The 12,447-nt window shown below is 56.9% G+C and overlaps 1 protein-coding gene across 1 annotated transcript; it reads left to right on the top strand.

Annotated features, from left to right (window-relative positions):
* Nucleotides 1-1,410: 1,410 nt before the first annotated feature.
* LOC134504361 (BTB/POZ domain-containing protein KCTD12-like) lies at nucleotides 1,411-5,739 on the top strand. The gene is made up of 2 exons (XM_063313538.1): nucleotides 1,411-1,678; nucleotides 4,792-5,739. The coding sequence occupies exon 2, from the start codon at nucleotides 4,814-4,816 to the stop codon at nucleotides 5,693-5,695; it is 882 nt and encodes a 293-aa protein (XP_063169608.1). The 5' UTR covers nucleotides 1,411-1,678; nucleotides 4,792-4,813; the 3' UTR covers nucleotides 5,696-5,739.
* The last annotated feature ends 6,708 nt before the right edge of the window (nucleotides 5,740-12,447 follow it).

Raw genomic sequence — 12,447 nt, 5'->3', positions numbered from 1 at the left:
TGAGGAGAGAAAAAGGTGGCTAAAAAGTTGCCACCTACTGGGCTGGTTCCCCCCTCCCCTGGCAAAGGCAGTGTGGCTCAGTGGGATGTGCAGCGCCACTTTCGGAGCCTGCTTCTTCCAGCTATGCCTGCAAGGAGCAGCCACACTGACGGAAGATGGAAGGAAGGCCAGCAGGGCCTTCCAGAAGACCTGAAGGCAGCGGGGGGGGGGGATCTTGCTGCCCCACCTGCTCTTGGCAGCTGCTCCACCCATGTCCCCAGGCAAGGGGGTTCACCTGCCCCCTGCAGGCCCACTGGGCCTTCCAGGGATGCCGGCAGAGAGGCCAAGCAGATGCTGCTGATCAAGAAGGAGGGGAAGGCACCCATCCTGGCCGCCCTGAGGGTGAGGCCAGTTGAGGCCAAGCCCCAAAAGGCTAGGATCCAGCGAGAGTTCCCAGGGAGGAGCCCCACTCTGACCCCTTTCCTCCAAGGCTCCCAGCCCCTTTCCTTCCTGGGCCTTTTCTTGGTCTCCCCTACAGTGCCTCACTGCCCGGCCCAGGCAGCCAAAGCCCAGCTGGCCGAGCAGCGAGGCCTCTCAGAGAGGTGCTGGAGAGGAGAGACCAGGCTCCAGGCCACCGCAGCCACGATGCTGGCCAGCTCCTTCCCTGCAGCCAGCTGCTGGTGAGCAGCAACGAAGGAGGCGGGGCAGGTCGCAGGGATGCCACGCAGGCTGCTTTGAGCGCTGGGAGGGAGGCAAAGCGGGATACAAATCTAACCAAGCCTTCCATCAATAAAATAAAAAAAGGGCGCCTGGACTTCAGCGCATGCGCGCCCGCTCTTTACCCGAGGATCTGTGCACAGAGTCGACGCTTGGAATAATCCACGTGAATCCCTCTTCGAACGGCCGCCTCGCAAATCCAAAGCAGAGCCGGGCCAGGCCAGGTCAGCCGATCCCAGACTCTCCTCCCCTGCGCCGGGGACCGGGAAACGCGGCTGGATCCCGGGTGCGCCCGGAGGCTCTCCGCGTGGGACTCCCCGGGAGCGCACTGCTGGCTTCGGACAGCCAGTTTTGGCTTCCCACGGACTCCAGCCTGGTTCTCGCCTTCCGCTGCCCGGGCTGCTGCTCCGCGCTAATGGGGAGGACGGCGCGGCGCCGCTCTGGGGCTGAACCCGCGGCAGGGCTCGGCGGATGGGCCTCCGGGTAGCCTCCCCAGTCCGGAGGGGCTCCGACGGACGCGCTTGGCGAGGGATCCGTCCCCTCCCGCAAGAGGAGAGCAAGGCCGCGTCTCGCGGCCCAAGGAAGGGCAAGGGCGGCGGCGGCTGGGCTGGGCTGCCGGGGGAGGGAGAGGGAGGAGGCGAGCAGCGTGTCGTCAACCAGCCGGGGGAGGGCCTGCCGAGGCTCCCGCGAATAAAAGCGGGCCAGGTCGCGGGGGCGTCGGGAAGAGCGAGGCATCGTCGTGCGGAGGGGCCAGGGCACCGCGGAAGCGTCGCTTTCCGGCCAAGCAGCCGCCCGCCTCAGGAGGACGCCCGCGACCCTCGCCGGCCGCTGTCCCGCCGCCGCCGTCCCGCCTGGATGCGTTCGGCGCGGAGGGCGACACGGGGCTGCAAGCGGAGGCGGGAGCACCAGGCTGCGGCGTGAGCGGCTCTTCCCGGACTCGGAGACCTCGCGCCCGCCTCCCAGAGGAGCCGCTACCGGAAAGGTGGGCGCGAGCGGCGGGCGCGAGGCGTTTGGCGCACTGCGTGCGGAAGGGGCCCGATCCGAGAGACGGGCAGGTTGCAGGGCGGGGGTTGCTGAGCCGCAGCCGCCGTCGACTCGGTAGAGTCCGAAGCCCCGAAAGGTTGGGAGCAGCTTCCAGATTCCTGAGGTTTCGCGCTCCAGAAACGCAGGATGCGGGCCGGGGGGGGGGCGGTCAGACAGGGGAGGGAAGGCTAAAGCCCCCGCTGATGCAGCGCTCTTGGCGGGACAAAGCGATTCCGCGCGAGAGAGAGAGCAAGCAGCCCTCCGCCCCTGCTCTCGGACCTTAGTTCCGATGCGCACACGTGTTCTCCAGAGGAACTTTGCAGCGGGGGCGGCCCGCTGCCGGCAGGCCCGTTTCCACACGCGGAATTCTCCACATTCAAGCAGGCGGCGCGCAGCGGGCCCTGGAAATCGGACGGATGCGGCCGGAGCATCGAGTCCCAGGAAAAGAAGGCAGCAGGCTTAACCTGAAGGAACGTCAGAATAACGGGACGGGGAAACGCGAGTGGAGGGGGGGGGAGGTCTGGATCAGTGGAAGGTGTCTTTCCTTTAGGAGGGTTTCTGGAAGCGGGGCGTCTGTCACCAGCCCAGCCGGGAGTGACCGGAGGGAGGCCGGTGGGATATGCCAGAGCCCCGTCCCCGCTCAGCCGGCATGTGTGCGTGTGAAGAAGCTACTTCTGAAGCCATTTCTTCCGTCCTCTAAAGGTGGCCCTGGCATCAGCAGGTGTGCCAAAGGGCAGATAACCCCCTTTCAGCGAGGCGGAGCGTCCCTGACCCAGAGGGAGCCGGGCTTGTGGAAATCGGTGACCTCCACTTCCGTGCTCTGGACGTGCGGCCTCCAGGTTTTCTCGTAGTCGCGGTTGGGGAAAAGCCCCGGGAAGAAAGAGGAGCCACCCACGATCTGCCCAGTCCAGAGCTCCCCTCCAAGCCCGCCCCAGTGCTGGGCGATTCGGACAGGAGACTTCCTCCCCGCCACCTGGCCCCCTCCCTACTTCAGTGAGAAGCAGCTTTTGCTGTGCCTTCCAGAGCCAGATTGAACACACAGGCGCTCCAGTCCGTGTGTGTGTGTGTGTGTGTGTGTGTGTGCGGGGGGGGGCATTAGGTCATCTTGCACGGAAAGGAGCAGAGGTCAGACTGAGAGCAGAGGCCAGACTGAGCGTCAGAGCTGCCCCTTTGCCCATGTTCAGCTTCCAAGTGGAGCCAGTCAGAAAGGGAAGCAAAGGTGCCCAGAGACAGAAGGGTCCGGGCACAGGACCATGAAAAGGGCCACATCCACACACACACCCCCCCACCATCAGAAGCCGTTGGCTGTGTAGTATCAGGACAAAAGCTCTTTGCCAGCTGAACTGGTTTCTAAGTGGGGCAGCACATAAACGTGTTAAATAAACGCAGCCCTTAGCTTTTCATTAGGAATTCCAACCATTGTTTACACATGAACAGGAAGTAGGAAGCCTTTGGAAGGAAAGGAAAGAACCACTCAGCCTCTATTATTTCCTGCATCCCCTGACCTCCTCTACTCTGGACTGCCTAATGCAGAAGGAGAAGCCAGTGGAAACCCTGTTACTTTGCAATGCGAGGGAGCTTCCTGGCTGGGCTGTGGCCGCCCTCCAGCACATTCCCCCACTGACAGGATGGTGAAGCCCCGATACCCTGGCCATGTTCCCGTGCTCAGCAACAGACCAAGAGGGAGACGCTGCTTGGATGCACCTAGCTATGTGCTTGAATAAACAAATCAACTTTTGATTCATCGGGTGTGAACAAAACTCAGAGACGGTCTCTGCTTGGTCCAGGGGCCTAATTGCCTGATGGCTCCAGAGGAAGAAGGGTCCTGGGGGCAGGCGGGGGGAGGGGTCTGCCCGGAGGCTCCGGCACTTGTAATGAGTTGCAAAGCCCGCTCCCCTGCCCCCTCCAGCGCTGCAGCCTATTGGTAAGGGACGTGGAGCAGGGAATGCATCCGCAACTGCCTTTTCATTGGGCCATCGTGGTGAGCTCTATTCTGAGCCAGCCAGAACGCAAAGCATCTGAATCAGGACTGCAGCATTTGGGGGGGGTGGGGGGGTGGCTGGGTCAGCAGCGGCAGGCGCGGGTGGGTTGGGGTGATACCCAAACTCTGCTGGGAGAGGCATTGTTGCCCCCAAAGTGCAAATGCCCTTAAAAATGATGCTAAATAAATTAAAATGTGTCTGGATGCAAATGAGGACATTATCTCAGGTTTTGCAAGCTTTCTTTTGAAAGGGTACTTCCGTTAGCCAAGGCAGTGTGTTACATCGGATTGGTATGAATGAAATGGCAGAAGGAATAGGACTTCTTCCCACAAGCCTCATGCCAACCTTTCAGCTGAAAAAGGAGGGAAGAGATTTTGCCACTGATTTCAGAGGGTGGATGTTTACATTTCCTTATGACCATGAGCACGAACGGTGTTATTCTGATGCTTCTGTTACCACTAATAAGTGTAATCCTAAAGATCTTAGTTACACTCTGGCAGGCAAGCAAGGTTCAAAAGTGGCAAACTTACTTAACAAGTTGTGTTCATTAACTGGCAAATCCACCATCACCAAAAAAGTCCAGGATGAAGGGTGTCTAATGCAGCTACAGAGGCCTGCCGCTCCATCACTCTCTGGAAGCGCAGGGGTGGGAATTCTTGCGAGACGACTTTTGCTATGCCTGCATTATGGAAGAAATATCAGTTTCAGAATTTTTCTCTTTTTATTTGTATCCAAATTAGATTGACCAGCAAACCCCATGCTATCAACTAAATCTTTTTTTTTTTCAAATGGAGCAAAGCTCCATGTGGGACATTTCCGTTCTCCCACTTGCCACCAACATGAATACCTGCAGGTCTAGTTTTGGGCAGAGGTCAAATTGCTGCCCCAGAATCCAAGCCTTCATGGAGTGTCAGTTTCTGGGGTTTCTTCACAGAGTGGTGATGATGGCAAAATGGTGGAATGCCAGGTTCAGGCATGTGGGCAGGGAGGGCAGGCGGGCAGGCAGGAGGCCCAAGGCCCCAGGAGCACATTGTCTGCCCCAGGCTGGACAGGGAGGTGCCTAACCTGCTTGTGCTTCTTTCTTTCCCAGGGGGCAGCAGGAGGGCCTCGGGATGGCCTTGGCAGACAATGCTAGCAGTGCCAGGCTCAGGGATGGCTCGGCATTCCCTGAGATCGTCGAGCTGAATGTGGGTGGGCAGGTCTACCTCACCCGCCACAGCACCCTGGTCAGTATCCCCGGCTCCTTCCTCTGGGAACTGTTCACCCAGCAGAGCTACCAGTCCTTGGCCCGGGACAGCAAAGGCAGGTTCTTTGTGGACCGGGACGGCTTCCTCTTCCGCTACATCCTGGACTACACGCGGGACCGGCAGCTGGTGCTGCCAGAGCACTTTCCTGAGCGCAACCGCCTGCAGCGGGAGGCTGAGTTCTTTAAGCTGCCCGAGCTGGTCAAGAGCCTGGCCCCGAAGGTCAGCAAGCAGAACTCCCTGGGCGAGGAGCCCTGCCCCAGCGACCCTGAGGACCTCTCTCCCAGCACAGACGCTGTCCACACCCCAGGAGCCACCAGCGCGGCCTTGGCCGGGCTCCCCGGCAGCTCTGTCACCTCCGCGGCTGGGGGTGGCCTGGGGCAGGAAGCCCGTCGGTCGGGCTTCATCACCATCGGCTACCGGGGCTCCTACACCCTTGGGCGCGACAGCCAAGCAGACGCCAAGTTCCGCCGGGTGGCGAGGATCATGGTGTGTGGGAAGACCTCCCTGGCCAAGGAAGTCTTTGGGGAGACCCTCAATGAGAGCAGGGACCCGGACCGCCCCCCCGAGCGCTACACCTCCAGGTACTACCTCAAATTCACCTTCCTGGAGCAGGCCTTTGACAGACTGGCTGACTCTGGCTTCCACATGGTGGCATGCAACTCCACTGGGACCTGCGCCTTCGCTCACGAACAGACAGACGACAAGATCTGGACCTCGTACACCGAGTATGTTTTCTACCGTGAGTGACCCTTGAGCCCAAGAGCCCAAAGGCACGAATCCTCCATGCTTTGCCGCCGCCATTTTCATTCGACGCCCTCCAACCTCAAGTCTCCTTCCCTCCACGTTTCCAGCCGGAGCCCCAGCAGCTCCTGAGTGGCACCGACCCTTCTTCCCTCACAGCCGCCCTGGATTGTGGACTCATCTGCTGCTGTGGGAGGGGCAACATGCCTGGCTCTGGGGTGGGTGGGCCTCTGCAGGATTATGTAGCACCACTGTGCAGGGAGGAGATGGGGGTGGCTTTCTTGCTGGCCTCGCAGGAGGACTTGGTTGGTCTTGCAATAAAGGAGGTTGGGGAAGGGCCCTGACCTGGTGCAAGGGTGCTCGCCAGGCCCTTCTGCCGCCAGCACTTTTGCCGTCGCCTCTCTGAGCAGCTGCATCCCTTGGGTGCCAGTGCTTTCCAATGGCAGGGAGGGAGCCAGAAGCATCCTGCCCTCGTATCCCCACCCAGCACAACCAAATGCCTCCGTTTCCATTGATTGGGGCGTGGCATGGCTGCAGCCTAGGCACCTGATTTGGGGAGATGCCAGAGGGCACAGGTGCAGTGGAGTCTTTGCACTCAGAAAGCCTCCAGCTCAGTTTCTAAAGTGCCACCTGTACTTTCTGTTACGAATAAGAGGAGTTGGGGGGGTGCATGGTGCATGCCCACAACCCACCATACAAGCAGGGCATGCTCATGAACCTGGGGATGCTGCAGTGGGGAGAGTTGTGGTGTCTCGCAGAGGCCATGTCAGAGTTGTAGAAAGCCTTTGCGTCAAATCAGTTTTTTGCTCCTAGATGGAAGGAAGGCCATCTTGGGGGGGGGGCGAGCCCCCATGTGCTTAAAAGGCTGCCTTTGAGTGTCGTGGTGAGTGGCGTTCTCACGTGCCCAAAGCCTGGCTTTTGAGTTACAGGGATGGGAAGAAAAAGTCTAAAGGAGAAAGTTGTCCAATGCGGAGACCAGTGTAGCTCTGCACTGTACAGTATTTTGGGCCCAGGTTGACACTTGGGGAGGACTGGGGGCCATGCATAATAAAGGAACAAAACACATGTTCACTCCTGTCTCCTTCTTAACAGATCAGGGATGCCCCGGTGGGATAGGATGCTATTTGCCGAATGCAGCAGGCGAGTCAGAGATCCTTTGCAGGAAGAATGCCTTTTCCCACTCCTGCCACGGAAACTTCCGAAGGGTTGCCATGGCATCCTTTCCTTCAGGAATGGCCTGAGCGCCTGAGTCTACAGAGGTCATCAAAGAGCCCCTGGCATGCTCTTTGCCTGACATCAGTAGAAAGCTAGCAGCTCACCCTGACAAGAAGGTCCAGGACCTCCTGGGTGGCCACCACCTCTGCTGTGGACCATGGAAGCTCCCTGGCCCACGCTGTCCTGAGACCTCCTTCTCAAGCTACGTGGCACATACTGGGGGGTGGCCCAGGTCCCAGGAGCAGAATGGCCAAGAGTCGGGGGCAGGACATGTACACAAGAGGCAGAAGGACCAGGAGACACACTCGGACAACAAGGCAGCTACAAAAGGGTTACATTCTTGCCACACACTCAAACTCATTGCTGGATTAACCTGTTTTCAGTGTTCACACATTATATGGAAGAACAAATTAACCGCAAAATGCTAAGCCATGAAAAACAAACCCCATTGTGAGGAATGGCATCTGCTAACTCGGAGGTGCCCGAGGGGGGGCCTGGGGTTGCAGCAGCACCTCTTTTGGGCCTGAGCCTCCCTGCCCGCCACGAGGGAGGGGGCCAGCCATTTGGGCAGAGGACAATCCCCCCTACTGGACCCAAGGTGGCTGTCTGGGATGGAGAGAGGCTCCTTCTTTTCTCCAGGAGGTGCCTGGTACCCCATGGGAGGGGCTGTTCCGGGTTGGGGACACCGCAGGCTCCCTTCCATTGGTCAGGAAGAGCAGCAGCTGCTGCCCTCAGAGATGGGCCTGGTGCTGTCTGCCGGGATCTGGCAGTGGAGGATCTGCGGGGAGAGGTTGGCTTTCCAGCCTCTTCCCCTCCCAGGCTCTTTTTCTAGGTAGATAAAAGTGTCGCCCAAGGAGGGGTTACTTTAACCCAGTGTTTCTCAATCTTGGCAACTCCAACAAGATGGGTGGACTTCAACTCCCAGAATTCCCCAGGCAGCCATAACCCTCTGCCTGTCTGAACCTGAGGTCCCGGGCCTGGGTCCTTGTGAGCGGGAGGGCTGGGTAGAATCTGAGTTCTCCAGGAAGGTCATCTGAATTCTCAGCTTGGATAAATTATTTGCAAAACTTCCCAGTGATACTTGGCATTGCCCTCCTCTCCAGCTTCAGCGCATTGGCCAGCATACTTTCGGGACTGCCACTGCAGTTAGAACAGTATTTGTGGGGGTGGGCAGAAAAAAAATTGGCGCCAGAGGGAGGCCTTTACCCAGTGTTCTGTGCTGCATGATTAAAAGCCTTGCTCAGGCCATTCACGGTCTCCTCTACTGCACCTTGAACAGCAACTGGGGAGGAGAGGAGGAGGGTGTGGCACAGGGAAGGAAAGCTCCCCCCCCCCCCCGCACCAGTTCTTATGTGCTTCCCTTCAGCTGGCTCCCTGGCTGCCCTGCCTTGGCCATACAATACAAATCCACAGGGTAAGGAAGGAGGGCCGCAGTCCCAAAGCCCGCATTTCATTCAGGAGTCCACATATTCCCCAAGCTCTGATGTGGAAGAATTGCCAGCCTGCCAAAGCCGTTCAGCTGGTGCAGCGACAAAAGGCAGCCCCCCTTCCACCAGGCTCCGGAGAACTGGCAGCTGACCAGCTTGCCGCTCCGGCAGATCCGCTGCAGTCGCTGGGATGTGCAGCCTGACGTCAGGAGAGCTCCAGGCTGCTCTCCGTCTTTGCTGGCAGCGCTTTTCCCCCCAAGATGGCCCTTGTGGGAATCCACAAGAGTTGGATTCTGGGCGGGGCAGAGGCTGTCGCCCACAGGCTGGGCCTCAGAATCTCAGGTGCCAGGAGTATTGCCCAGCTGTCCAGGGGGCTGCTAAGCTACCCTGCAGGGGTGCTTCCAGGTGGCAGTTTCCTGTGTGACAGTAACGAGTCCCGCTCTACCCCCCAAAGGGCTTTTGTCATACAAGAAAGATGGAAAAAGCAGGAGAAGCGGATAGACAGGCTACGACTGGGTGAAAGAACGTACTGAATTGTCTGTCTCCCCTGTGCAAAGAGGATGTGTGTGTGTGTGTGTGTGTGTGCTTTTCCTGCTCAAGAGGCCCACCAGTCCTGGAGGTGGGGTGTGTGTGTGTGGGCATTGGCAGTAGTTCCATCAATCCGAGCCACCCAGATTGATGGGATCCGCTGCCAACTGCAATGTGCTCCCTGCCACCCCTGCATTGGCTGGGCCTCTTGAGCAGCTGAATGCCCCCCACCCTCTTTGCCCAAGAAAGGGCCTGGGAGCGGATCTGGGCAGAAGGATCCTACCACAGGTAGTGCAGAGACCAAGGAGGATGGCCCGAATGGAGAGATGCAGGAAGCGCCAGTAGGCAAGGGGGCTGAAGCGTTTTTTGAATCTAGAATGTCCAGATCACATTGAGAAGCTGCTTAGAGGCCTCCCTGGTTGGAATATAAGGTGGTGGGGGGGAGGAGGTGCAGCACAATAGACTGGCAGGATTCTCCTGTTAGAGCCAGTCTTAGCCAAAGTCATCTTAGCCTTCCTGTGGAGTTGATCTCACAGTTGGCTCTACCTCGTGGGGCCGGCAGGGCATTTCAGCAGCCCAGTTGGCTGGGATTCTGGCAAGGGACCCTTTCAAACTTGGGGGCCAGCAGGGATGCCCTACAGGGCAGGCAGGTCAGCTGGCCAGCTGTGGCCCCTCCTCAGGAAGTAGCAATGTCCTTCTGTGGTGTGTCCCATGCTCTCCCCTGTTCATCGGTCTCTCAGGCTGTGTTCACAAAAAGGGAAATATAAAAACTGAAGGCACCTCAGAGGGCTGCTGTGGACAAACCAAAACCCACAAAGCAGCAGAGTACAAAACACAACAACAGCACTCCTCTTCCTGCCCAGAGGCTGCCCCACCAACAGGGGTGCAATGGAAGCGGCAGAGGTTGGACTGCAGCAGCCCCCAGTGCTCTTCTTTTAACCGTATCTCCCCCCCCCGCTTTGGCCCCAGCTGCTTCCCCACCGCCTGGAGACGGTGCCAAGACCACCCAGGCCTCCCCCTCTAGCCCCCCCCAAAGACTGACCAGAACGTGGTGGTGGGGGGTGGAGGGGCAACGGCTGCAGTTTAGAGCCAGGGGGTGGCCGTGTTAGAGATATCGCCTTCAGCAGAAGAAGAGATGGATCCTTCTACAATGAAATGGTGTTGGTTCCCACGTTCAGGAGGAAATTTGGCATGGGAAAAGCAGGAGAAAGCTTAGCTGCACTTTATTCCTGTAGCCATGATGGGGCCATGACTGAACTCAACAGAAGAGGTAAAACTGCATGCGCTCAGCATCTTTCCTTGATGGGTTTGAAGGAGAAAATCATCAGGGTTCCCAAATTCCTTTGGGAATGTAGAAGCATTGGAAAGAATGGAAAGTCATGGGGGGGCGGGCTGGGGCGGGGCAGGAGCACTATGCTGTGACCACCCAAACACCTTTAAGTCCAGGGCTGAAATCAATCTCGCTGCCCCACTGGAGGGTCCCTTCCATTTCTCCCTCTGTCCCTCTTGCTCGCTTGCGCTCTCAGAAGGGGCAGGATTCAGTAGCCAGTGACGTCCCTGCCTCTTTGTGCAAAGAGACGGAGGCATGGTATCAAGTGCGTTCTGGAACAGCTGGAGCTCCATTGCCCTTCCTTCTTCCCACACAGCTGCTGCCAAAGGTGAAAAAGGGCTCCTGCACTTGACTCGTTGGGGTGTAAAGAACAGCATGCAACTCCCATGCAGGTGAAGCACAGGGACGGAAGCCCAGATGCCCCCTTTGTGGGACCTGAATGGCCCAACCTGCCCTCCAAGGAAACAAGAGAAATGAAATTTATTTGGCGGCAGGAAACACTTCTTTAGGTTTAAAGGGCAAGTTCTCGTAGTTTCAAGGGACCCATGCTCCAAGGAGAACAATCTCTTCTCTGATCCTGAATAATCTTGACCAGTATTAGCCTGGCCTATTGAGAGAGGATGCACAAAGTTGCAGCCTACTCTTTTGCACCAGCCCAAGAGAGTGCTTGGATCCCGGCAGTTTGTTGGCATGGATTGCGAAGTCCCGCATCACTGAAAGCCTGCCCATACTCCTCTGGGAGCAAAGATCCAGAAATTGCTGAAGAATCTCTGGAAAATTCATTTGTTGACCTTCTTGTGGCTTGGAGACCATGGAAGTTAAGATGGAATAAAATATCTCCTTTCTCTTATGCCAGACCATGTAGAATGACTCCTGCTGGATTTTGAAACTTCTGTGGCTAATCTCTGCCTGTTATGATGGTGGCCATTTTATTTTTTCCATATGTGAATGTGTAGATCTATGATGCACTAAGAGAATGCTTCCTTTCCCCACTGCAAATTAAAAAAAAATCTTTAGATTTTGTTCAGACAAAGGGCTCACTAGTAGACCCACTACTAGAAGGGGCCCACTTTCCTTCCGGGCTCTTGCTTCTTCAGCTGGACAGCTCCTGGCCCTTTGGAGCTTCCAGCTCAGTGCTCCGTTTTTGCCCAACAGGAACACCAGCAGAGGCCACTCAGCTCTTCTGGAGGTGTCCACTCACTCCCAGAAAGCCAGGCCTGATGTTCTGCATTTTGGCTGTCAAGAGGGCTGACGCAACGTCCAGGAGCATTTGATGAACACCAGGACTTCCTATTTTGCAAAGCAGCTGTTCCAGCGGCCCGGTTGTTAGCAGGATTAATAGGCTGGACCCTGCTTCTCTGAGGTGTGCTGTGACAGACTGTTCCATGACCTCTGCTTTGCATTAAAGAAATTGGACCTGTCAGGAGTCAGCCAAAGTTCACCAGTTCTTGCTCATGATTCATCTCCTCTCATGTGTTCCAGACGACAAATGTGGCAGCAGAAACTTGCTTGTGTTGGCCTTGACTTGGCTTCCTCTCACACACTTTTGTTAGTACATTGTGACTCAGGCCAGGATAATGCTACAGCCACTTTCTATAAAATGTGATTTCTGAGGAGATGGGGTGTAGCCCAGCTGCAAAGCAAATTGTGAAAGATGCCCCAGGAATGGTTGGTAAGCAAACAGCCACCAAAGACTTCTCCTTCTCTGTTTATCCAAGGATTGTAGAGGAGAAACCAGCCTTGGTCTAAAAAAGCATCTGTGGTTGGTCTTAAGTTCTTTCTTTCTAGACAATGGTTCAGTAATTGCAGACCAAGAAGAGGGGGATTTATTTGTTGTGGGGCTCAGCTCAGCCCACGGCGCTCAGGCAGGCAGACAGGTAGGCAGATTGGAAGGAAAATGTCTCAGTCTGTGGCCTCACCATCTTTAATCACTGGACTTGCACAGCAGCCATGTTTTCCTCCAGCCATGTCTAGTAATAATAAATAAATAAAAATAGGTAAAGGTAAAGGTTTCCCTTGACATTAAGTCCAGCCGTGTCCGACTCTAGGGGGCGGTGCTCATCTCCGTTTCAAACCCGAAGAGCCTGCGTTTGTCCGTAGACACTTCCGTGGTCATGTGGCCAGCGTGACTACACGGAATGCCGTTACCTGCCCGCCAAAGCGGTACCTATTAATCTACTCACATTGGCATGTTTTCGAACTGCTAGGTTGGCAGGAGCTGGGACTAGCAACGGGAGCTCACCCCGTCACGCGGATTC

This window comes from Candoia aspera, chromosome 12 (genome assembly GCF_035149785.1).
Source record: "Candoia aspera isolate rCanAsp1 chromosome 12, rCanAsp1.hap2, whole genome shotgun sequence".
Taxonomy (NCBI): Eukaryota; Metazoa; Chordata; class Lepidosauria; order Squamata; family Boidae; genus Candoia; species Candoia aspera.
The sequence above is the reverse complement of the archived record's forward strand: the minus strand, read 5'-3'. Positions and strand labels throughout refer to the sequence as shown.

Bases quoted from the DNA above. Each gene is read 5' to 3' on its own strand.
- LOC134504361 (XM_063313538.1), top strand. From the start codon at position 4,814: ATGGCCTTGGCAGACAATGCTAGCAGTGCCAGGCTCAGGGATGGCTCG.